At 41.6% G+C, this 22,721-nt stretch overlaps 1 protein-coding gene and 1 non-coding gene across 2 annotated transcripts in view; both read right to left on the bottom strand.

The window, feature by feature from the left end:
- LOC126335299 (GPI transamidase component PIG-T) overlaps positions 1 to 22,721 on the bottom strand; it is a 119,688-nt gene that overhangs the window by 33,687 nt on the left and 63,280 nt on the right. Inside the window, exons 5-6 of the mRNA XM_049998404.1 lie at positions 17,429 to 17,611; positions 182 to 386 (exon numbers count right to left, since the gene is read on the bottom strand). Of these exons, the coding sequence (XP_049854361.1) occupies positions 182 to 386; positions 17,429 to 17,611 (388 nt within the window). The remainder of the gene's footprint in view (positions 1 to 181; positions 387 to 17,428; positions 17,612 to 22,721) is intronic.
- On the bottom strand, positions 12,207 to 12,281 carry Trnas-cga (transfer RNA serine (anticodon CGA)). The gene has a single exon. It is a non-coding gene; the product is annotated as a tRNA-Ser (tRNA).

The following is a 22,721-nucleotide window of genomic DNA, read 5'->3' as shown; positions in this document are numbered from 1 at the left end:
TATCAGTCACACGATAACACTCCTTTAATGGTGGAGATGAGTTTTTGTACCTGTTACCTAGGCCAGTCTGGTAGATTAGCCTGTGTTGTTACAATCAATAGTACAATTTTAACCTAAATATACCTACATTAACACCTTTAACACAATGCCATATATTTGATAAATTTACAATTCAACTTACCAACAATATATCGGTTTGCATGAAGAACCGGTGGAATATTTACAGTGAATATTTTTGGAGATGATGTTTCTGCCGCAATGCTTATCATACTCCCGGGCAATGTTATCTTCCTGACATCATAGACAGCATACTTTGTTTCATAGCCTCCTCGCCAACTGGACAGTCGTGTTTCAGGAGGAGGAATCAGTTGGAATGTGACTCCTGTCTGAATTGAAGTGTTAAAAATTATTCATACTGAATAGTTAATGTTTGTACACAATCAAGTAATATAATTTTGGCCCTCATCTTATGATTCAGGGTTTAGTAACACATAGGTGATTAAGCAAATCATATTGTGAGGTGGTGGAAGCCAAGAGTATATACGGTACTGCAAATAACATGCATATGCTTTGAATACTGAAGATTCATGCACATGCTTTGAATACTGAAGATTAAAGAAAACAATTAGAACATACGGTTGGAATTCAGTTTTCTCCATGGAGTCTGTCCTCATCCCATCCACAAAGTCTCCCCAACCTGGGGTTCTGGGCAACTTTTCTGCAACTCTTCCCATTTCCAAACCTCACCAATCTGTTTCTTTCAGCCCCCATCCTCTCCCTTCAACCCTTCTGTCAGATGAAGAAGCAACTGGCTCTGAGAGTTTGCATGTTTCCACATCTTTCGCAAATTTCTTCATGGCACCCCCCTCCCCCCTTTCTCTCTCTCTCTCTCTCTCTCTCTCTCTCTCACACACACACACACACACACACACACAGAGAGAGAGAGAGAGAGAGAGAGAGAGAGAGAGAGAGAGAGAGAGAGAGAGCGCTAGTGTCATCTCCAGGCACTAAGGTCAAACTCAATGCCTCCTGAATGTGGTGAGTAACAATCTATCCTTCCCATATTGTTGTTATTCCATTCTGTGTTTTCCATTGTTTCAATTATATATGTGTTCCATTTAATTCAATGCACCGAACACAGTCTTTTGATTATTTTTGTAGATAATATTGTCTATATTGTCCCCCATGTTTGAAAACAATCATCAGGGTTTTAAGGCTTTGTAGGATTAATTACATTCAACTTATGATTATAAATAATACATCAAATGAAAGTGCACATGCACTTATTCCTGTGTCTTCAGTTAGTAAGTGCCACTGGCAAAAACGGCAACTAGTGAACAGAAAGCTTTTGGTGTTTTACAGTTTGCAAGGACTTAATCTGTTGTTACAGTGCAACGTGTGTTCTGTATAAGTTCCATTGTAATCTTCCAAGTTATAATGACATCCATAGATAATATCATCACTTTTAAGACACTGGCTGTCTTTGCAAAGGGAAGAGTACAGAAGAGCAAGAGTGACTGAAGAACATATTGATGAGAGAGAGAGAGAGTGTTACACTTGTAGACCCAAGAAATAACTGCAGATAGCTTGTCATGTGAATTAGCAATTCCAATGCTGTTTGTAGGGAGACTTTTAAGGAGGTGCTTAAAACTACGTCTTTTTCATATGCAGTTATCACAAACTCTAAAGCAGTGCCAGCCATAGCGTGCCCAAACTTCACATGGGCTGAGTGTGCAGGTCAAGTCTCTGCCTGTATCACTTTGCTCGTTTCTTCCCAAAAGTACTGGGTACAGCCTGACATTTCATTTAGTACAGCAGTGTGGCATTTTTCGGTTGGTACAGGTCTCTTCACTCAACAGGATCGTGGCACTGTTTACCCTTCACTATTTGTTCGTGGTATGAAAGATATTCACAGGTCCAGTGGTTGTCGGCACAAAAAGAGGCACTCTAGAGATTTATTGTCACAAGCCTTTAAAAATGAATGAATGACAGAAGAGAGGGATGAAAATTCTCAATATATTATTACACAGTTGCATAAGCATAAGATGCTGCAAATTTATTCAGAAGCAGTATTACAATGCCACTCAGAAAGAATTTAAAGATTTAGTCTACAATGAAAGAGCAAAGAATTGCAATGATCGACAGATGGGATTCATTGTTGGGTATATTAAGAAGCACTTGTGATGAAGCAAGCTGGGATCTCTCTATTTCCTCCCTTATTTTTCCGCCTGCTTCTTAAATTCATTTTTTACATTTTTGACTAATTACCATAACCATAAATGAGTCTTAAGAAATATAGCACCAGATCTAATTTTGTGCTTAGTTTTGTATTTGTAATCAATTTCCTAATTTATTTTGACCATTCCTAGTTAATACCTTTGTTATAGGGTGAAATCAGTAATTCTTTCATGGCTTAGATTCTGTTGTTGACTTATAAACAAATATAAATTCTGTACTAATTATAAACATTTGGAAGAAGAGCTACTAGGATTCTTAAAGTATTTATTTGGCTCTATTTGAAAACATACTAGCAAAGCCAGCCCTTAATTAACAGCAAAATAATTACCATGTTTGTCAAAAGTATTGTTTGTATAACTATATCTGTTAATTTCATTATTTAAACAAATAATTCAGCCTAACCTTTGTGGTAGAAGACTCTGTTAAAAAGAAGGAATTATTCTATGGATTCAGTTAATTGAATGAGTTATGTTTTAACTGTAATTTCTGTAACATAACTGTATAGTGTCAGTACCCATTATTGTGAGGATATATAATCTTGTATTTTAATAACCGTTTAAATTTTGTGTCGATTTGTTTGCGCTCTCTGTAGATTAGTTCAGATGTTCTTTGCACAACAGTTTTTAGCATGGATAGGGACTGCAACTGTTGTGTTCAGATGCAGGCTGAGTTGGCATCCCTTCGCTCCCAGCTTCAGGCAGTGTTGGCTTCGGTCACACAGCTTGAGGCTGTTGCCAATGGAAATCACTGTGGGGGTCCGGATGGGGGTTAGTCGGGGACGGCCAGCTCGTCCCACGCATCCCCCGATCGGACTACGACTGTGGTTGCCCGGGATACTGCCCACATTGAGGCTGATCCCTCACCTGTGGTAGAGTGGGAGGTTGTCTCAAGGTGTGGCAGGGGGTGAAAGACATTCCGGAGGGCTGAACGGAAGGCCTCTCCAGTTTGTCTGACGTATCAGTTTCAGGCTCTGTCTCAGGCTGATACTGATCTTTGGCCTGACATGGCTGCTTGTCCTGTTCCAGAGACTGCCCCTCAGTCTGCAAGATCCGGGCGGTCGCAGAGGGTGGGCTTACTGGTAGTTGGGAGCTCCAACGTCAGGCGCCTAATGGGGCCCCTCAGGGATATGGCAGCAAGAGAGGGGAAGAAAGCTAATGTGCACTCCGTGTGCATACCGGCGGGTGTCATTCCAGATGTGGAAAGGGTCCTTCCGGATGCCATGAAGAGTACAGGGTGCACCCATCTGCAGGTGGTCGCTCATGTCGGCACCAATGATGTGTGTCGCTATGGATCGGAGGAAATCCTCTCTGGCTTCCGGCGGCTATCTGATTTGGTGAAGACTGCCAGGCTCACTAGCAGGATGAAAGCAGAGCTCACCATCTGCAGCATCGTCGACAGGACTGACTGCAGACCTTTGGTACAGAGCCGAGTGGAGGGTCTGAATCAGAGGCTGAGACGGTTCTGCGACCATGTGGGCTGCAGATTCCTCGACTTGCGCCATAGGGTGGTGGGGTTTCGGGTTCCGCTGGACAGGTCAGGAGTCCACTACATGCAACAAGCGGCTACACGGGTAGCAGGGGTTGTGTGGTGTGGGCTGGGCAGTTTTTTTTAGGTTAGAAGGCCTCGGGCAAGTACAGAAAGGGCAACAGTCTCAACTGGTGCGGGGCAAAGTCAGGACATGCGGGGACCAAGCAGCAATCAGTATTGTAATTGTAAACTGTCGAAGCTGCGTTGGTAAAGTACTGGAACTTAAAGCGCTGATAGAAAGCATCAAAGCTGAAATCGTTATAGGTACAGAAAGCTGGCTGAAGCCAGAGATAAATTCTGACGAAATTTTTACAAAGGTACAGACGGTGTTTAGAAAGGATAGATTGCGTGCAACCAGTGGTGGAGCGTTCGTCGCTGTTAGTAGTAGTTTATCCTGAGTGAAGTAGAAGTGGATAGTTCCTGTGAATTATTATGGGTGGAGGTTACACTCAGCAACCGAGCTAGGTTAATAATTGGCTCCTTTTACCGACCTCCCGACTCAGCAGCATTAGTGACAGAACAACTGGGAGAAAATTTGGAATACATTTCACATAAATTTTCTCAGCATGTTATAGTCTTAGGTTGAGATTTCAATTTACCAGATAAAGACTGGGACACTCAGATGTTTAGGATGGGTGGTAGGGACAGAGCATCGAGTGACATTATAAAGTGCACTATCCGAAAATTACCTCGAGCAATTAAACAGAGAATTGACTCGTGGAGATAACATCTTGGACCTACTGATAACAAACAGACCCAAACTTTTCGACTCTGTATGTGCAGAACAGGGAATCAGTGATCATAAGGCCGTTGCAGCATCCCTGAATATGGAAGTTAATAGGAATATAAAAAAAGGGAGGAAGGTTTATCTGTTTTGCAAAAGTAATAGAAGGCAGATTTCAGACTACCTAACAGATCAAAACGAAAATTTCTGTTCCGACGCTGACAATGTTGCGTGTTTATGGAAAAAGTTCAAGGCAATCGTAAAATGCATTTTAGACAGGTGCGTGCCGAGTAAAACTGTGAGGGACGGGAAAAACTCACCGTGGTACAACAACAAAGTTAGGAAACTACTGCGAAAGCAAAGAGAGCTTCACTCCAAGTTTAAACGCAGCCAAAACCTCTCACACAAACAGAAGCTAAACGATGTCAAAGTTAGCGTAAGAAGGGCTATGCATGAAGCGTTCAGTGAATTCGAAAGTAAAATTCTATGTACCGACTTGACAGAAAATCCTAGGAAGTTCTGGTCTTACGTTAAATCAGTAAGTGGCTCGAAACAGCATATCCAGACACTCCGGGATGATAAGGGCATTGAAACAGAGGATGACACGCGTACAGCTGAAATACTAAACACCTTTTTCCAAAGCTGTTTCACAGAGGAAGACCGCACTGCAGTACCTTCTCTAAATCCTCACACAAACGAAAAAATGGCTGACATCGAAATAAGTGTTTAAGGAATAAAAAAGTAAATGGAATCACTCAACAGAGGAAAGTCCACTGGACCTAACGGGATACCAATTCGATTCTACACAGAGTACGTGAAAGAACTTGCCCCCTTCTAACAGCCGTGTACCGCAAGTCTCTAGAGGAACGGAAGGTTCCAAATGATTGGAAAAGAGCACAGGTAGTCCCAGTATTCAAGAAGGGTCGTCGAGCAGATGCACAAAACTATAGACCCATATCTCTGACATCGATCTGTTGTAGAATTTTAGAACATGTCTTTTGCTCGAGTATCATGTCGTTTTTGGAAACCCAGAATCTACTCTGTAGGAATCAACATGGATTCTGGAAACAGCGATCGTGTGAGACCCAACTCGCTTTATTTGTTCATGAGACCCAGAAAATATAAGATACAGGCTTCCAGGTAGATGCTATTTTTCTTGACTTCCGGAAGGCGTTCGATACAGTTCGTTCGATACGTCGGATGTCAACAACTACCGCCCAATCTCTCTTCTGACAGCTCTATCAAAAATTTTTGAGAAAGTAATGTATTCAAGAGTAGCCTCCCATATTTGTAAAAATAAAGTACTAACAAAATGTCAGTTTGGTTTTCAGAAAGGCTTTTCAACAGAAAATGCTATATATGTTTTCACTGATCAAATATTAAATGCTCTGAATAATCGGACATCACCCATTCGTATTTTTTGTGATCTCTCAAAGGCCTTTGATTGTGTAAATCATGGAATTCTTTTAGATAAGCTAAATCATTATGGTTTGAGTGGGGCAGTGCACAAATGGTTTAATTCATACTTAACTGGAAGAATGCAGAAAGTTGAAATAAGTGGTTCGTGTAATGTTAAAACAACAGCTGATTCCTCAAACTGGGGTGCTATCAAGCACGGGGTCCCACAGGGTTCGGTCTTAGGTCCTTTACTGTTCTTGATATACATTAATGACTTACCATTCCACATTGATGAAGATGCAAAGTTAGTTCTTTTTGCTGATGATACAAGTATAGTAATAACATCCAAAAAACCAAGAACTAAGTGATGTAATTGTAAATGATGTTTTTCACAAAATTATTAAGTGGTTCTCAGCAAACGGACTCTCTTTAAATTTTGATAAAACACAGTATATACAGTTCCGTACAGTAAATGGCACAACTCCAGTAATAAATATAGAATTTGAACAGAAGTCTGTAGCTAAGGTAGAATTTTCAAAATTTTTAGGTGTGTCCATTGATGAGAGGTTAAACTGGAAGCAACACATTGATGGTCTGCTGAAACGTCTGAGTTCATCTACGTATGCTATTAGGGTTATTGCAAATTTTGGTGATAAGAATCTCAGTAAATTAGCTTACTATGCCTACTTTCATTCACTGCTTTCGTATGGCATCATATTCTGGGGTAATTCATCATTGAGTAGAAAAGTATTCATTGCACAAAAACGTGTAATCAGAATAATTGCTGGAGCCCACCCACGGTCATCCTGCAGACATCTATTTAAGGATCTAGGGATCCTCACAGTAACCTCACAGTATATATATTCCCTTATGAAATTTGTTGATAATAATCCAACCCAATTCAAAAGTAATAGCAGTGTGCATACCTATAACACCAGGAGAAAGGATGATCTTCACTATGCAGGGTTAAATCTGACTTTGGCACAGAAAGGGGTAAATTATGCTGCCACAAAAGTCTTTGGGCACCTACCAAACAGCATCAAAAGCCTGACAGATAGCCAACTAACATTTAAAAATAAATTAAAAGAATTTCTAGATGACAACTCCTTCTACTCATTCATGATCTATGGAACAAGTATTAATCTAATCTAATCCGCACTGTCACCTGATAAACAAAGTAAGAGCCTACGGAATATCAGACCAGCTGTGTGGCTGGATTGAAGAGTTTTTAGCAAACAGAAGGCAGCATGTTGTTATCAATGGAGAGACGTCTACAGACGTTAAAGTAAACCTCTGGTGTGCCACAGGGAAGTGTTATGGGACCATTGCTTTTCACAATATATGTAAATGACCTAGTAGATAGTGTCGGAAGTTCAAGCAGCTTTTTGCGGAAGATGCTGTAGTATGCAGAGAAGTTTCAGCATTAGAAAATTGTAGCGAAATGCAGGAAGATCTGCAGCGGATAGGCACTTGGTGCAGGGAGTGGCAACTGACCCTTAACATAGACAAATGTAATGTATTGCGAATACATAGGAAGAAGGATCCTTTATTGTATGATTATATGATAGCGGAACAAACACTGGTAGCAGTTACTTCTGTAAAATATCTGGGAGTATGCGTGCGGAACGATTTGAAGTGGAATGATCATATAAAATTAACTGTTGGTAAGGCAGGTACTAGGTTGAGATTCATTGGGAGAGTCCTTAGAAAATGTAGTCCATCAACAAAGGAGGTAGCTTACAAAACACTCGTTCAACCTATACTTGAGTATTGCTCATCAGTGTGGGATCCGTACCAGATCGGGTTGACGGAAGAGATAGAGAAGATCCATATAGTGTTACGGAGATGTTTAACGAACTCAAGTGGCAAACTCTGCAAGAGAGGCGCTCTGCATCGCGGTGTAGCTTGCTCGCCAGGTTTCGAGAGGGTGCGTTTCTGGATGAGGTATCGAATATATTGCTTTCCCCTACTTATACCTCCCGAGGAGATCACGAGTGTAAAATTAGAGAGATTAGAGCGCGCAAGGAGGCTTTCAGGCAGTCGTTCTTCCCGCAAACCATACGCGACTGGAACAGGAAAGGGAGGTAATGACAGTGGCTTGTAAAGTGCCCTCCGCCACACACCGTTGGGTGGCTTGCGGAGTATAAATGTAGATGTAGATGTATAAAGGCCTGATTTCTGGCCTCAAGATAGTAAGTCCATAGCTGATTTTGAGATAGGATGTCTGTATCAGTTAGAGTAATGCATTAACTTAACAGTAGAATTAGTGTAACACTAATAGGCCATGTGTTAAAACAATGACAGTGTCTATACAATTTATTTGAGAAACAGTGTCACACATACCATTCTGCAAGAACTGTGTGGTTGGATATTTACTGCTCACAGCTGTTCAATAGCAAACTATTGTAGCATTATGTTAATGTCTGCCTGCAAGCTATTAATGAGGCTTATTATTTCCCATTAGTGAACTGTGAACTGCCCAGATAACGGTGTAATATTGGGGAGGGGTGGGGAGGAGGACTGTGACAATAAAGAACTGAGAAATGCAACTGTCAGCTACATCATTTACAGGAGTCAGTGTTGAACTTCCACCCCCATTTTTCAGCCAGTATAAGAACACAGTACATCGACACCAAGGACTATCAATGAAGAAATAAAGCGGTCAAACGTCACATACTCTGTGCTAAATTTGCAGGCATGCAGCACATGAAGACATAGGTGATACAAATAGTAATATTTCTGATGTCCCACACACAATTCCACTGTCAGTTGCAATTGAGTTTGATGGAACTGGACAAAGAGTACAGAGACTTTACCATTACTGCAAAGTACATTGGCTAATTCAAGGGATGAGCCTGGAATGATTTTTCAATTTAAATCTCTCTACTGTTAATTTATGAATGAAAATGGAGTGCAAGAACGAAAATTAGAACACCCAGAATGGATTGCAGACCATGCATTTTAAGTGGACTTTGTAACGGGACATCATCCTCTAGCATTATCAATATTATTAAATTATTTTTTTAAGAAACATTTCAAATTTTGAATTATTGGTGCACTTAAAATTTCTATTATTAATTATGCAATCCTGGATTGTTTACTATGTTTATTTCTAGATTCATTCATGGAATAATAATAGCAATTAATAATGTAACAGATACAGGTAGACATTCTTTTGTAAGGAAAAATTGTAAGCCCTTTGGAATATTTTTATTTCCACAGAGTGTGAGGGAGTTACAGGCTTGAGCACAATGAATGCGGACTTATTTTTGTACTTTGTAACAACATTGTAATTTTGGCTTTGTTAATTTATTTAATAAAATTGCAGCCAAATAGCCATATACAGCTACTTTGCTTAACATTTTACAATTACGTTTACATTTTTGCATATTCATTTATCGATTTCACTCTTTTACTGCACAGTTCTATGCGATTTCGTTCACAGGCTTTGTTACACAGTTTACAAACACATGTTGTGGTTGGGTCATGATAAGTTCTGTTTTTGCAAATTAGATGATGAAAGCCATGAATAGAAAGTCTAGTTACGACATGTCGCAGCTCGAAGTTTGGTGCTGTCCATGAGCGATTCGTCATTGCTTCGGTGCCATAGAACTCCGGCCATATTTTTTCTCATTTGTCCTCAATGATCTTCAGTTGCTTTCTGGAAGCCCTGGTGTGTGTGGCATCATATATCTAAGTTTGATGTCTTCAATTAGGAATGTCTTTCTCACTAGCAGGTACACTAGTCTAGATCTTGTTGTCTTTGAGAGACCTAGTGCTCCTTTTAAATAAGTCGAGTTTACCTTTTCTAGTGTTTCTAGATATTTTTCTGTCAGGTGGTCAAAATAACCTCCATCCCATAGGCCAGGATTGGCAAGATTTTTGCGTTGAATAATTTCATGGCTGTTCTAGACTGAGTAGGCGGATGTTTTTGATGTCCTGTATTGCTATTATTGCTTGGGTTGCATGTTCTGTTGTATGTTTTGTGAAGCATTTGGTTGTTGGTTGCAATGTCACCCCTAGGTATTTAAAGACTGATGAGATTTTTATTTTTTGTCCTCTGATGCTGATTTCCGCATTCTTGGGTGTTTTGTCTCCTTTTCCAAAAATTACCATTCTGTCCTTGTTATGTTTATGTGTATTTTGTGTTCACTGCACCATTTGTCTGTTTTCTCAATGATTTTCTGCAGCTTCTGTAATTGGCTTTGTTAATGTGAAACATCAAAATACTGTATGATACACTAAAATGTGAGAAAATATATTTACTTAAAAACAAAAATTCTGCAACAACTATATTCAAAATTATTTAGTGCAATAAAACCATGAAGATCTAAATTGTGAAATCTTCATAAAAGTCTGGACAAAAGATGAAATTCGGAAGGAGGGGGAAGATTTCATCTTGACTGCACACTAGCCATAGTAACACATTGCAAGGTGAGGAATGATTTCTTTCTGATTTGATGGGGATGCATTTAAAAAGAAAATTGGGTTAAAGGTGGGACACACTTTGATACAGTCCAATTTCCTAAGCTTACTGCCGTTAAAGAAAATGCGACATTTGAAGAATTCATTGTGGCCTTGAAATAATTACAAAGATAGTTTCCTAAGTGTTTTGTGAACACTGTCAATCTTAAATCTGTTTTTGAGCTGTTTCCGAGACCATTTGTCATTTCCATTGAAAGTGCTCCTGCACATATGCAGACGTAAGTGACCTGCTAGGGAATTCCTATTTTAACGACAAATCCTTTTATGTTAAAACTGTTCAGGATGTCTATGTTGCTTTCCTCAGAGTTTTCACATCTCCATAATGAGGTTGCATTTATGTGAAAGATCTTTTTTCAACTATGAAATTAAATAAGTCATGATAATGTGGCAACTTGAGTTCAAACATCTGTGAAATTATCTGTCTCTGTCCATATACCGACAGCCAACAGCCTGTACCAGACAAAAATTATGCCTTCAGTGTGCCAAAAATAATTAAATAATACTGAAAATTTGTTTTGTCTGTGATTTATGCTGTTGAGAAATGTGAAATATAAAAACAAGTTTTATGCAGTGGGACTGCACTGCCATTTAAACATTTAAGCGAGGTGTGTTCAAAGTTCCCCCCCCCCCCCCCCCCCCCCCCGCCCCCAAGTACATAAACTGTAAAACACAGGCTGGCCCTAGCAAGGAAAGCTTTTCTGAAAAAGAGGATCTGCTGACACTGAATATAAATTTAAGCATTTGGAAGTCTTTTTTGAAGGTATTCATCTGAAGTGTAACCTTGTACAGAAGTGTATGTGAACAATAAGCAGTTCACAGAAGAGATGAATACAAATGTATGAAACTTGATGCTATGGAAGACTGCTGAAGATTAGACAAGTAGATCACATAATTAATGAGGAGGTACTGAATCGAATTCGGGAGAAAAGAAATTTATGGACAGTTTGACTAAAAGAAGAGATCGTTTATAGGACAAACTCAGTGTGTTAGAGGGAAAATGATTGTATGAAGACAGTATGAAGGTTCAAGTGGACGTAGGATGCAAAAATTATTTGGTGATGTAGAAGCTTGCAAAGGATAGACTAGCATGGAGAACGGCATCAAACCATTCTTCACACTGAAGATCACAACAATGTTTCACACGATGTTTCACCTTATGAGGTCAGCGTATAAGCAGAAAAGAAATTTTCATTAAAAAGGAAAGCACAGATCTTCAAAAAAGACATTAAAATTCATCAGTTTTTTAAGGTAACAAAAAAATATCATCATATTCAAAAATCATAACTGAACACTACATTATACAGTAACCACAGAAATTAGTTGCAAAGGATTAAGAAAGATATAAGCAATGTTTGTCCTACACAGGAAATTCAGAAGATACAAAAAAATTTAAGTTCATTAATATTAAAAAAGAGCTGCATGTTCAGAGGCTCAACAGACAGTGTGTTGGCCTACAAGAAAGGATGTAAGTCACCTTTTGGATGTGGGCCATGGTTTAACTGAGTTAACAAGAAAAATTAAGGAAATTAAGGACTAGATACATTGCTACTTACTGTAAAGACCACACATTGAGCTGTAGAATGAAAGCAGCAATCTAATTCGGGCGGGGGGGGGGGGGGGGGGGGAGGAGAAAGGGGAGCAGGGTAAGGGTGGCAGGGGGGTGGGGGAGACAGTGCCACATTTGGAGGCTGTAGGACAGAGAGGGGTAGGGGGGCAAACGGGGAGCAAAAAAGCAGCAGGCAAGGGGAAAAGCGAGAGAGTGCATTCCAGAATGAGATTTTCACTCTGCAGGGGAGTGTGTGCTGATATGAAACTTCCTGGCAGAATAAAACTGTGTCCTGGACCGAGATTCGAACTCGGGACCTCTGCCTTTCGCGGGCAAGTGCTCTACCAACTGAGCTACCCAAGCACGACTCACGCCCCGTCCTCTCACTTCTGCCAGTACCTTTTCTCCTACCTTCCAAACTTTACAGAAGCTCTCCTGCGAACCTTGCAGAACTAGCACTCCTGAAAGAAAGGATATTGTGGAGACATGGCTTAGACACAGCCTAGGATCCAGAATGAGATTTTCACTCTGCAGTGGAGTGTGCACTGATATGAAGAGGGTGCATTGGCAGAAGGTAGCACCCTAGAGGGTGTGGGATGAGAATAGGGAGGAAGTGATAGGAAAGAGCGGCTGGAAACTGTTGGATGGATGGTGGGGGAACAGTAGGTTACCATGAGTTGAGGCAGGGATAATTTTGGGGGTGGAGAATGTGTTGTAAGGATAACTCCATTCTGCGAACTTCAGGAAAGCTGGTGATGGAGGGGAGGATCCAGATGGCCCAAGTTGTCAAGCAGCATCTGAAATCAAGCATGTTACGTTCAGCTGCACGTCTGCCACATGGTGGTCTACTTTGCTGTTGGCTAATTTGGTGGTGGCCATTCATCCTGATGGACAGCTGGCTTCTAGTCAAACCAACATAAAAAGCTGTGGAATGATTGCAGCAGAGCTGGTAATGACATGGCTGCTTTCACAGGTTGCACAGCCTGTAAAGGGGTGCAACAAGCCTGTGATAGGACTGGAATAAGCAGTGCTCAATGGATGAATTGGGCAGGCTTCGCACAGCGTTGTGATCCCTGTGACAAGAAGTGGGATTGGGAGTGCCATAGGGATGGACTGGGATGTCTTTGGTAATCCATCAAGGAAAGTGGGACTGCATACAGACACAAAGTACTTGAATAATGATAACAAAACCTGCAAGTGTATTTGAATCAAACAAAATTTATGCTTTGAATATAATAAAGGGAAACATTCCACGTGGGAAAAATATATCTAAAAACAAAGATGATGTAACTTACCAAACAAAAGCATTGGTATGTTGATAGAGACACTAACAAACACAAACACACACACAAAATTCAAGCTTTCGCAACCCACAGTTGCTTCATCAGGAAAGAGGGAAGGAGAGGGAAGACGAAAGGATGTGAGTTTTAAGGGAGAGGTTAAGAAGTCATTACAATCCCGGGAGTGGAAGAACTTACCTTAGGAGGAAAAAGGGACAAGTACACACACACACACACACACACACACACACACACACACACACACACACACACACACATATATCCATCCGCACATATACAGACACAAGCTGGATGTTGTTCAGTTGTTCCAGTCTGAGCTGGTACTGGGTGATGTAGGGAGCACTCCTTTGTAGCTGGTTCTTGGGGGTGGTGGGAGAATTAAGGGTGTGTGGTGAAATGACATAGGAGATGTGTTTGTGGACTCATCTGTATGATAGTACCTGCCTGTGAAGGTTTCGGTGAGATCTCTGAGCATACTGGGCAAGGGAGACCTTGTCACTGCAGATATGCTGTCCCTAGGATGCCAGGTTGTATGGGAAGGTTTTTTTTGTGTTCAAGGGATGACAGCTGCCAAAATGAACATAATTTTGGTGTGGCTGAAGAGGATGAGGTGCAGCAGATAGGAGAGAAGGTGTTGAGGTTGTGGAGGAATGAGGACAGAGTGTCTTGGCCCTGAGTTCATACCATGATGATATCATCAATGAACCTAACCATACTAGGAGTTTGGTCTCTTCGGAAACTAGGAAGGTCTCCTTTAGTTGGCCCATAAACAGATTGGCATGGAGGATGCCACACAGTTGCCCATGGCCATGTCTGTATACCTTATCTTCAAAGAAGAAGTAGATGTGATGATAAAGTTAGTAAGATGCGTGAAGAATGATGCAGTGGTTTTGGAGTGAAGGATATTGAGGAAGGTAAGGTTCAATAGCAGTAAGACCACTATCATGAGGGTTGTTGGTATATAGGGAAGTGGTATCAACAGAGATGAGTAGGGATTCCAGAGGTAAGGAGGTGGGGATGGTGGAGAGTCTTTGAAGGAATTGGTTGGTCTCTTTGATGTGGGAGGCTAGATTTTTGTTGGTTGGTTGAGGGTGTTGGTCAGTGAGGGCCGAAATTCTTTCAGTGGGGGAACAATAACCAGCTAGAGTGGGGCATCCAGAATTGTTGGGCTTGTGGATTTTGGGGAGAATGTAGAAGGTGGGTAAGTGGGGTGTTCAAGGAGTGAGGAGGGAAATAGATTTAGGGGAGAGGTTCTGGGAAGGGCCTAAGGCATTAAGCAGGGATTGCAAGTTATGTTGGATTTCTGGGATGGGATCACTCTGACAAAGTTTATAGGTGGAGTAGTCATATAATTGGAAGAGGTGTTCCACCACGAGAATTAACTGTGACTCATAATGGCATTGGTGGAACCTTTTTCTGCAGGCAGGATGGTTATGTCAGGATTTGACCTGAGGTTGTTTATGGCTGTCCTTTTTTCTGTGGGAAGGTTGGTGTTCTGAGGAAGGGACCTGGACAAGAATGGTGAGGTGAAGTCGGAGGTAAGGAATTCCTGGAAGGTGACCAGGGATTGTTAGGTGGGATGCAGGGAGGATTAAGGTTGGATGATGGTATTAACTGGGAGATGTAGTGTTCAATGTCAGCATTGGGTTGGCTTTGGTTGGAGGGACTGGTGGCATAAAAGTGTTTCCGCTGTAGGGATCAGGAGAAGGAGAGTAAATTTTTGACAAGTCCACTTGGTTAAATTTGGGCGCATTGCTGAAGGTGAGGCCCTTGGATAGGACTGAAACTTCTGTGGGACCTAGGGTTTTAGTGGAAAGGTTAACAACAGTGTACAAGGACTGTTTTGTCTCTAGATTTAGTGGAGTGTTGGTAGGGAGTTTTGGAAGATATGAAAAGTTGAAAAGATCAGCTAGGCAGGGTCTGGGTGCTATGAGGAGTTGACGAGGAGGAAAACTGTGGGTAGGACAGGGGCTGGACAGTGGTGCTCTGAGTGGACAGAAGGTTTTTAGCAGGTTGGATAACTTGTGGAGGTGGAGTCTGGAATGCTCCTGCAAGTGCTGGAGAGCAAGGGATTCAATTTCAGAGAGGTGATTTAACGTATGTAGCTGAGATTGCGGGGCATCAGTATCTTGCAGAGGGATCAAGCCTGTGGCAAGATGTGTTTTTGCAGTACTAGGTTTGTGAGGGCTAGGGACTGGCAGAATCTGTAAAGGTAAAGACCATTGTGAAAGGAAGGGGTGGAAAGGAATTTTTATGGTTGGGCCATAAGGGGTGATTCCATGGTTTATGCAGAATTTAAGAAACAGGATGTGGGAATGGGTTTTTGCCAGGGAAATGGGTACCTGTTCTGAACTGGTGCAGAATGATGGTGCAAGGGTTTATTGGGACAGGGATGGCATAAGGGAAACAGGAATGATGTGTAAATTGACAAATGAAGTTGTTAGGTGGTTGTGGGGGGAGTTGGATAACAAAAAACACACACAAAATTACATAAAGACAAGCAAAAGCAAGAACAGATGCATAAAAATATCCACAAATAAGTTAAAAAGTACACAAATGTGGGACAAAAGGAATGGATGAGATATGGGAGTAAGTGTGTGTTGGGATAAAAGAAGAGAGGGAAAGGGGATTGGTTAGGTCTAGGATCATAATTTTGTGTGGCACGGGTGCAAAATAAAACGCGAAAATACACGAGGATGAGGGAGGAAGTGGGATCAAGAGAAATTATTATTATTATTATTATTATCATTATTACTGGTGGGAAGTATTTGGGTCGTCAGAAGCTGCATCAACACTCCACACAGTCACTTAGCCGTGTGTTGTGAGCAGATGAGATCATTCATACAGTGTGGCTTGGAAGTTATGTGCTGCTTGGAAAGTAATGAAGAAACATGAAAAAGAAGAAAAGAATGAACACAAAGAAGAGTACTGCAATCGGGAATAGTTACAAAGGAAAACATCAGAATCATGGGAGGCAAGAAAAGCCACTAGGCAATTTCAAACAATGAAAATTTCAGTTTGGAATATCAATAATTTAAGGAAAAGATAATTGCTACTCACTGTAAAGATGACACATTGAGATCCAGGCATGTCCTGCCACCTGTGAAACCAGCCATGTCATATATCACATCTAATGCAATCTGTGCACACTTTTTTTATTAGTATGAATACCAACTGGCTATCCACCAAGATGCATGGTCACCATCAAACTGGTGCCAAGAGCAAAGTAGACCAACCTTTGGCACAACATGCTGCTGAACGTAACATGCTAGATTTCAATGTCTCCCTTACAACATGGAGCATCTAAATTCTCCCCTCCACCACCAGCTTTTCTGAACTACGCACTTGGGAGTTATCCTTACAACACATTCTCCGCTCCTGAAATTATCATGGTCTCAACCTATGATAACCTACTGTCCCCACACCTTCGATCCAGCAGTTCCCACCTCTTCTGTCCTATTACCTCCTCCCTATTCCCGTCCCCTCACCCTCCCTGTGTAACACTCTCTGCTAATGCCCCTGGCTGTCTTTTACCTTCCCTGCATCTCTCCTTTTCCACTCCTCCCCCCCCCCCCTCCCTGGCCCAAAGCCTCTTGACACTGCACCTGTTGGCAGTCTAGTCCCTGCATGCTCCGCCAGACAGTGGTCTTCTCTCCCCTGAGCCGTACCTTGCTATCTCTTCCCATTCCCCACACCATCCAGATTTCCGCTCCTGTCCTATGTGCCAGTTGCATTCCAGTCCAAGCTGCAGGTGATGGTGGTCATGTGTGCATGTGATATACTTGCTTGTGTAAATGAGTGTATGTTTGTTTCTTTTTCTGGAGAAGGCTTTGGCTGAAAGCTAATTGCATAATGGTTTTTTAGTTACACCTGTTTGCAATTCAATGTGTCATCTTTTTGGCGAGTAGCAATCTGTCTTCCCCTCATATTGTTGATATTTCAACCTGGAGTTTCCATTGTTTGGAAATTGAGGATTGCTTGCCTCATACTCCGGCCAACAAGTATGTAGTGTTTAGGCAGTTACATACATGTGCTCAGATTACTCTTGGGCTAGGCTCCAGTTTGCCTCACATGCATCACAAAAATATACTTAAAATTTGAAAACATTCAGAACAGAAGTCACACAATTCACTGGCACACACATATATTGCATATTATTATGAGAAACTGTGTGTTAATAACTATAAGATCTGTAACATGATTACTGACCTCATTTTTGGATAAATCGACATATATCATGCTGCTGTTAGCCAGTGGACAGGCCCCTCCGAGACCTAAGCCAAAGAGTTTCCTTATTGACCAATTTGATGAACCAAATGAAAGGATTGCAATGTCGTATACAAGAGAAACAGTTTGCTGAAGTTCCAGGGAAATCTTGTTACAAGTTTCATCCTGCGGCATATAATTGTGAAACATGTCACAGTTTTATCTTTGTCTTAGTAAACACAATTACAGTTGGTGATATGAAAGTAAGAAATCTAAATGTATGGAAATGTTCACATCTTGAAATACTTACACAGAATAGAACACAAGTGAAAGATGAAGCATAAGAGATGCATGCAATGAAATTAGAAACTTAATAAAAAATACACTTAAAAATGTGATTACTGGGCAATAATAATACTAAGTATCTTACATTCTACAGAAAATGAGTTAATAGTTTGCTGTCACATTAACAAATTAAAACATTTCATAGCACTACAGGCTCTGTATTCACAGTTAAGTACTACGGACAATCTAATGTTATAGAAATTCTTTACTATTGACTGTTTTGACTGTTTACATACACTGCCATACAGAATTATGTCTCTGTATATTGCCAAAGCTTCCCACCCCCCCTTAAAAAAAAAAAAAAACACCACGGGTGGAAGCCGTGTGTAAAGTAAGTATCTTTGTAGCAGAAAATGATGCAAATTAGCTTGTCATTATGAAATTGGCTCACTTATTTTGCAGAACTAACTTCACAATAAAAAGGGAGGAAAAATACATATAGGACACTATGGGAAACTTGCAATGCTTGATACTAGTAGGTATGAAAATCCACACAGGATTCTACTTCTGTTCCCCAGTCTAAATCCAACCAAAAACCAGAATTACAGAAGAAAATAATTCTCCTTGGTGACAGTTTTCACATATCTGAAACATCCACTGTACATGCAGCAGCATTCATTGAGCCCAGTTTGTCATTTGTAGAAATTATTAAAGTCACAAAACTGTCAAATAGGTGAGCCAGCAATTTCACTGTGCTGTTTCGAGGTTCAAATAATGTTTATACGGATAAAACACCCATAGCTTGTTTGGAATCGGATATATGTTTGGGTCTACTGTCAAACTAAAGTTCTGTTCAACACTCCACACCACTATGATCTGCCATGGTGATCCTGTGTTGATCAAGAAATAAGTGCAGGAAATCAACAGCTTGAAATAATGTATAAACATTTAAAAAAAATAGTACAATGCACGTAAATGGCATTGGCTGTAGATTTCATACTACCAAGGTTTACATTTAAATAGAGTGGAAAATGACTAATAACTGAGAAAGTGCTAGGTGTAATAGCAAACAAGCCTCACATACTGAAAGAACACAAAATAATGTTAGGTTAGGATCAACTATTACATCACAAATCTTTTCTAGCGTACGTGTTAAGAACGGAAGTGAAGTGCATCAAACAGGACAGATCTCGCACTATCTTGTAACTATTCTATTTTATTCTTGCATGTCAGTACCAAATCTTTAAAAAATAAGATATATGATTTTAGCGTTCTTGTATTAATGAACAATGGTTAAATAAGACACAGCTACATTTGTATGTGCCATCAGACTAATGTAGAAGTTTGAACAGTTATGGAGACATCTCAATCTGCATAAAATAAATAAATACATAAATAAAAATAAAATAAAAAAGAATTAATCATGACATCAATAATTTCTGCATTGAAAGTGTTTTTGACGGAGCTCCTATATTATTGCCAGGCTCCAAATTACACTCCTGGAAATGGAAAAAAGAACACATTGACACCGGTGTGTCAGACCCACCATACTTGCTCCGGACACTGCGAGAGGGCTGTACAAGCAATGATCACACGCACAGCACAGCGGACACACCAGGAACCGCGGTGTTGGCCGTCGAATGGCGCTAGCTGCGCAGCATTTGTGCACCGCCGCCGTCAGTGTCAGCCAGTTTGCCGTGGCATACGGAGCTCCATCGCAGTCTTTAACACTGGTAGCATGCCGCGACAGCGTGGACGTGAACTGTATGTGCAGTTGACGGACTTTGAGCGAGGGCGTATAGTGGGCATGCGGGAGGCCGGGTGGACGTACCGCCGAATTGCTCAACACGTGGGGCGTGAGGTCTCCACTGTACATCGATGTTGTCGCCAGTGGTCGGCGGAAGGTGCACGTGCCCGTCGACCTGGGACCGGACCGCAGCGACGCACGGATGCACGCCAAGACCGTAGGATCCTACGCAGTGCCGTAGGGGACCGCACCACCACTTCCCAGCAAATTAGGGACACTGTTGCTCCTGGGGTATCGGCGAGGACCATTCGCAACCGTCTCCATGAAGCTGGGCTACGGTCCCGCACACCGTTAGGCCGTCTTCCGCTCACGCCCCAACATCGTGCAGCCCGCCTCCAGTGGTGTCGCGACAGGCGTGAATGGAGGGACGAATGGAGACGTGTCGTCTTCAGCGATGAGAGTTGCTTCTGCTTGGTGCCAATGATGGTCGTATGCGTGTTTGGCGCCGTGCAGGTGAGCGCCACAATCAGGACTGCATACGACCGAGGCACACAGGACCAACACCCGGCATCATGGTGTGGGTAGCGATCTCCTACACTGGCCGTACACCTCTGGTGATCGTCGAGGGGACACTGAATAGTGCACGGTACATCCAAACCGTCATCGAACCCATCGTTCTACCATTCCTAGACCGGCAAGGGAACTTGCTGTTCCAACAGGACAATGCACGTCCGCATGTATCCCGTGCCACCCAACGTGCTCTAGAAGGTGTAAGTCAACTACCCTGGCCAGAAAGATCTCCGGATCTGTCCCCCATTGAGCATGTTTGGGACTGGATGAAGTGTCGTCTCACGCGGTCTGCACGTCCAGCACGAACGCTGGTCCAACTGAGGCGCCAGGTGGAAATGGCATGGCAAGCCGTTCCACAGGACTACATCCTGCATCTCTACGATCGTCTCCATGGGAGAATAGCAGCCTGAATTGCTGCGAAAGGTGGATATACACTGTACTAGTGCCGACATTGTGCATGCTCTGTTGCCTGTGTCTATGTGCCTGTGGTTCTGTCAGTGTGATCATGTGATGTATCTGACCCCAGGAATGTGTCAATAAAGTTTCCCCTTCCTGGGACAATGAATTCACGATGTTCTTATTTCAATTTCCAGGAGTGTAATTTTAGTGTCTGTATACTTTACCCCTGATCACAATATTGATGCCTTTACAGAGCTACTAGATAGAATAATCTTCCACATCCAAAAATACACAAAAAAGGAAATTATAATTTTTGCGGATATTAATATTGACATTTGGATTACAATAATAAAGCCCTTAGCACATGCTAAATCTCCTCAGATCACACAAAATGTTTTGTACAAATAACAGTTTAACAAGATCGTTATCAGATCTGGAGTATACAAAGAAATGTATCAACGAAAATAACCAATTTTTGAAAATATAATGTAATTGGACGGATAAAAAAAATCTACTCACCAAAGTGGCAGCAGAAGGATACATAAACAGGTATTTAAATTTGCAAGCTTTCGTAGCCAGTGGTTCCTTTTTCTGGCAGAAGGGATGACGAAGAAGGAAGAGTGGTGAAGGAGGAGGGACTGGTGAGTTTTAAGAAATCTACATCTACATCTATACTCTACAAGCTACAGTGAAGTGCACAGCAGAGGCTACGTTCCATTGTACCAGTTATTAGGCTTTCCTCCTGTTCCCTTCATGGATCGAGAACAGGAAGAATGATTGATTGAATGCCTCTGTGCATGCTGTAATTATTCATCTTTAAGAGGCTGCCAAAGCAGTTTCTTCAGCAGCATCACAGTGACACCCTCCCATGGGTCAGACAAACCTGTGACCATTCGTGCTGCACTTCTCTGTATACGTTCAACATCTCCTGTTAGTCCTATCCAGTAAAGGTCCCACACACTTGAGCAGTATTTTAGAATTGATCACATGAGTAATTTGTAAGCAATCTCCTTTGTAGACTGAATGGGGATAGCTCAGAAAAGTCGCCCAAAACCCCTGGTCAGGGGAGACTTACAAGACACGATGAGTTTTTCCTTCTCATCCTGTCTGGCAAGTCTCTACTGATCCAGAGTTATAGGAACTTTTCCAAACTCTTCTAATTTACTAAACCTCAACAGCCCATTTCCTTCACTGCTCTTCCTTCTCCTTTAATCTTTCTGCCAGAAGAAGGAGCCACAGACTCCAAAAGTTTTCAAATTTAAATACCTTTATATGTGTGTTCTGCCATTGCTTGGTGGGTAGGTTTTTTATCTTATCCAATTACATTGTAGAAAGAAATATGTATGAAAAAGGCTTTTTAATACTATATATCTGTCAGATCACGAATGGAGATGGTTAAAATTGCTGACAAATAATCCAACAGTGCAATGTGAACAACACAAATGCAACACCTGACCAAAAATAAATAAATAAATAAGAACAATAAATAAAACACACAAACACACACATAGAAGTTCTAGCTTTCGCAACCGACGGTTGCTTCTTCAGGAAAGAGGGAAGGAGAGAGAAAGACGAAAGGATGTGGGTTTTAAGGGAGAGGGTAAGGAGTCATTCCAATCCCGGGAGCGGAAAGACTTCCCTTAGGGGGGGAAAATGGACAGGTGTACATCGCGCACACACACACACATATCCATCTGCACATACACAGACACAAGCAGACATTAGTAATGTCTGCTTGTGTCTGTGTAGTTGGTTGGATGTATTTCCCATTCGTGATTTTCAGCACTATCACTTTTGTATCATGCAACACTTTCCTATTTAGTTGATGGTGATAAGCATTTGACATTACAGAAAAGGAAGCACCCAATTTGACTAGTGCCTGGACAGGGTGGCCACTGCTGATGACATCCATAAGATTTCCTAACATGATGGTGATGGTTGTCCACGGAGGATTTGCACTGTTGGTAGCCTGACATCCATTGACGTTTGCCTCACTTAGTTCTCCTGAATTCCACACATAGGCGATCAACTGGCACTTTTATGACAACAGGGAATGGCTATGGCATGTTGGGGAGTGTCCTCGTCCAGGGTACAGTGATGGGCTTCATCCCACAGGGCAACTAAAATCATCTGCAAGTGACTATTGCGAATAGAACAGTTGTGATGGTTGATGTCTCGCAGTGTAGTAGGCATTGAAAACTTGCCTTCGTTCTCTGCACTAGCATACTACATGTCTAGGGTGTCCACAGTGGAAGCAGATTGGTGTGTGATACTTGGTACAGGAGTCGGCTGCAT

This window comes from Schistocerca gregaria, chromosome 2 (genome assembly GCF_023897955.1).
Source record: "Schistocerca gregaria isolate iqSchGreg1 chromosome 2, iqSchGreg1.2, whole genome shotgun sequence".
NCBI lineage: Eukaryota > Metazoa > Arthropoda > Insecta > Orthoptera > Acrididae > Schistocerca > Schistocerca gregaria.
This window is presented reverse-complemented; position numbering and strand designations above follow the sequence as displayed.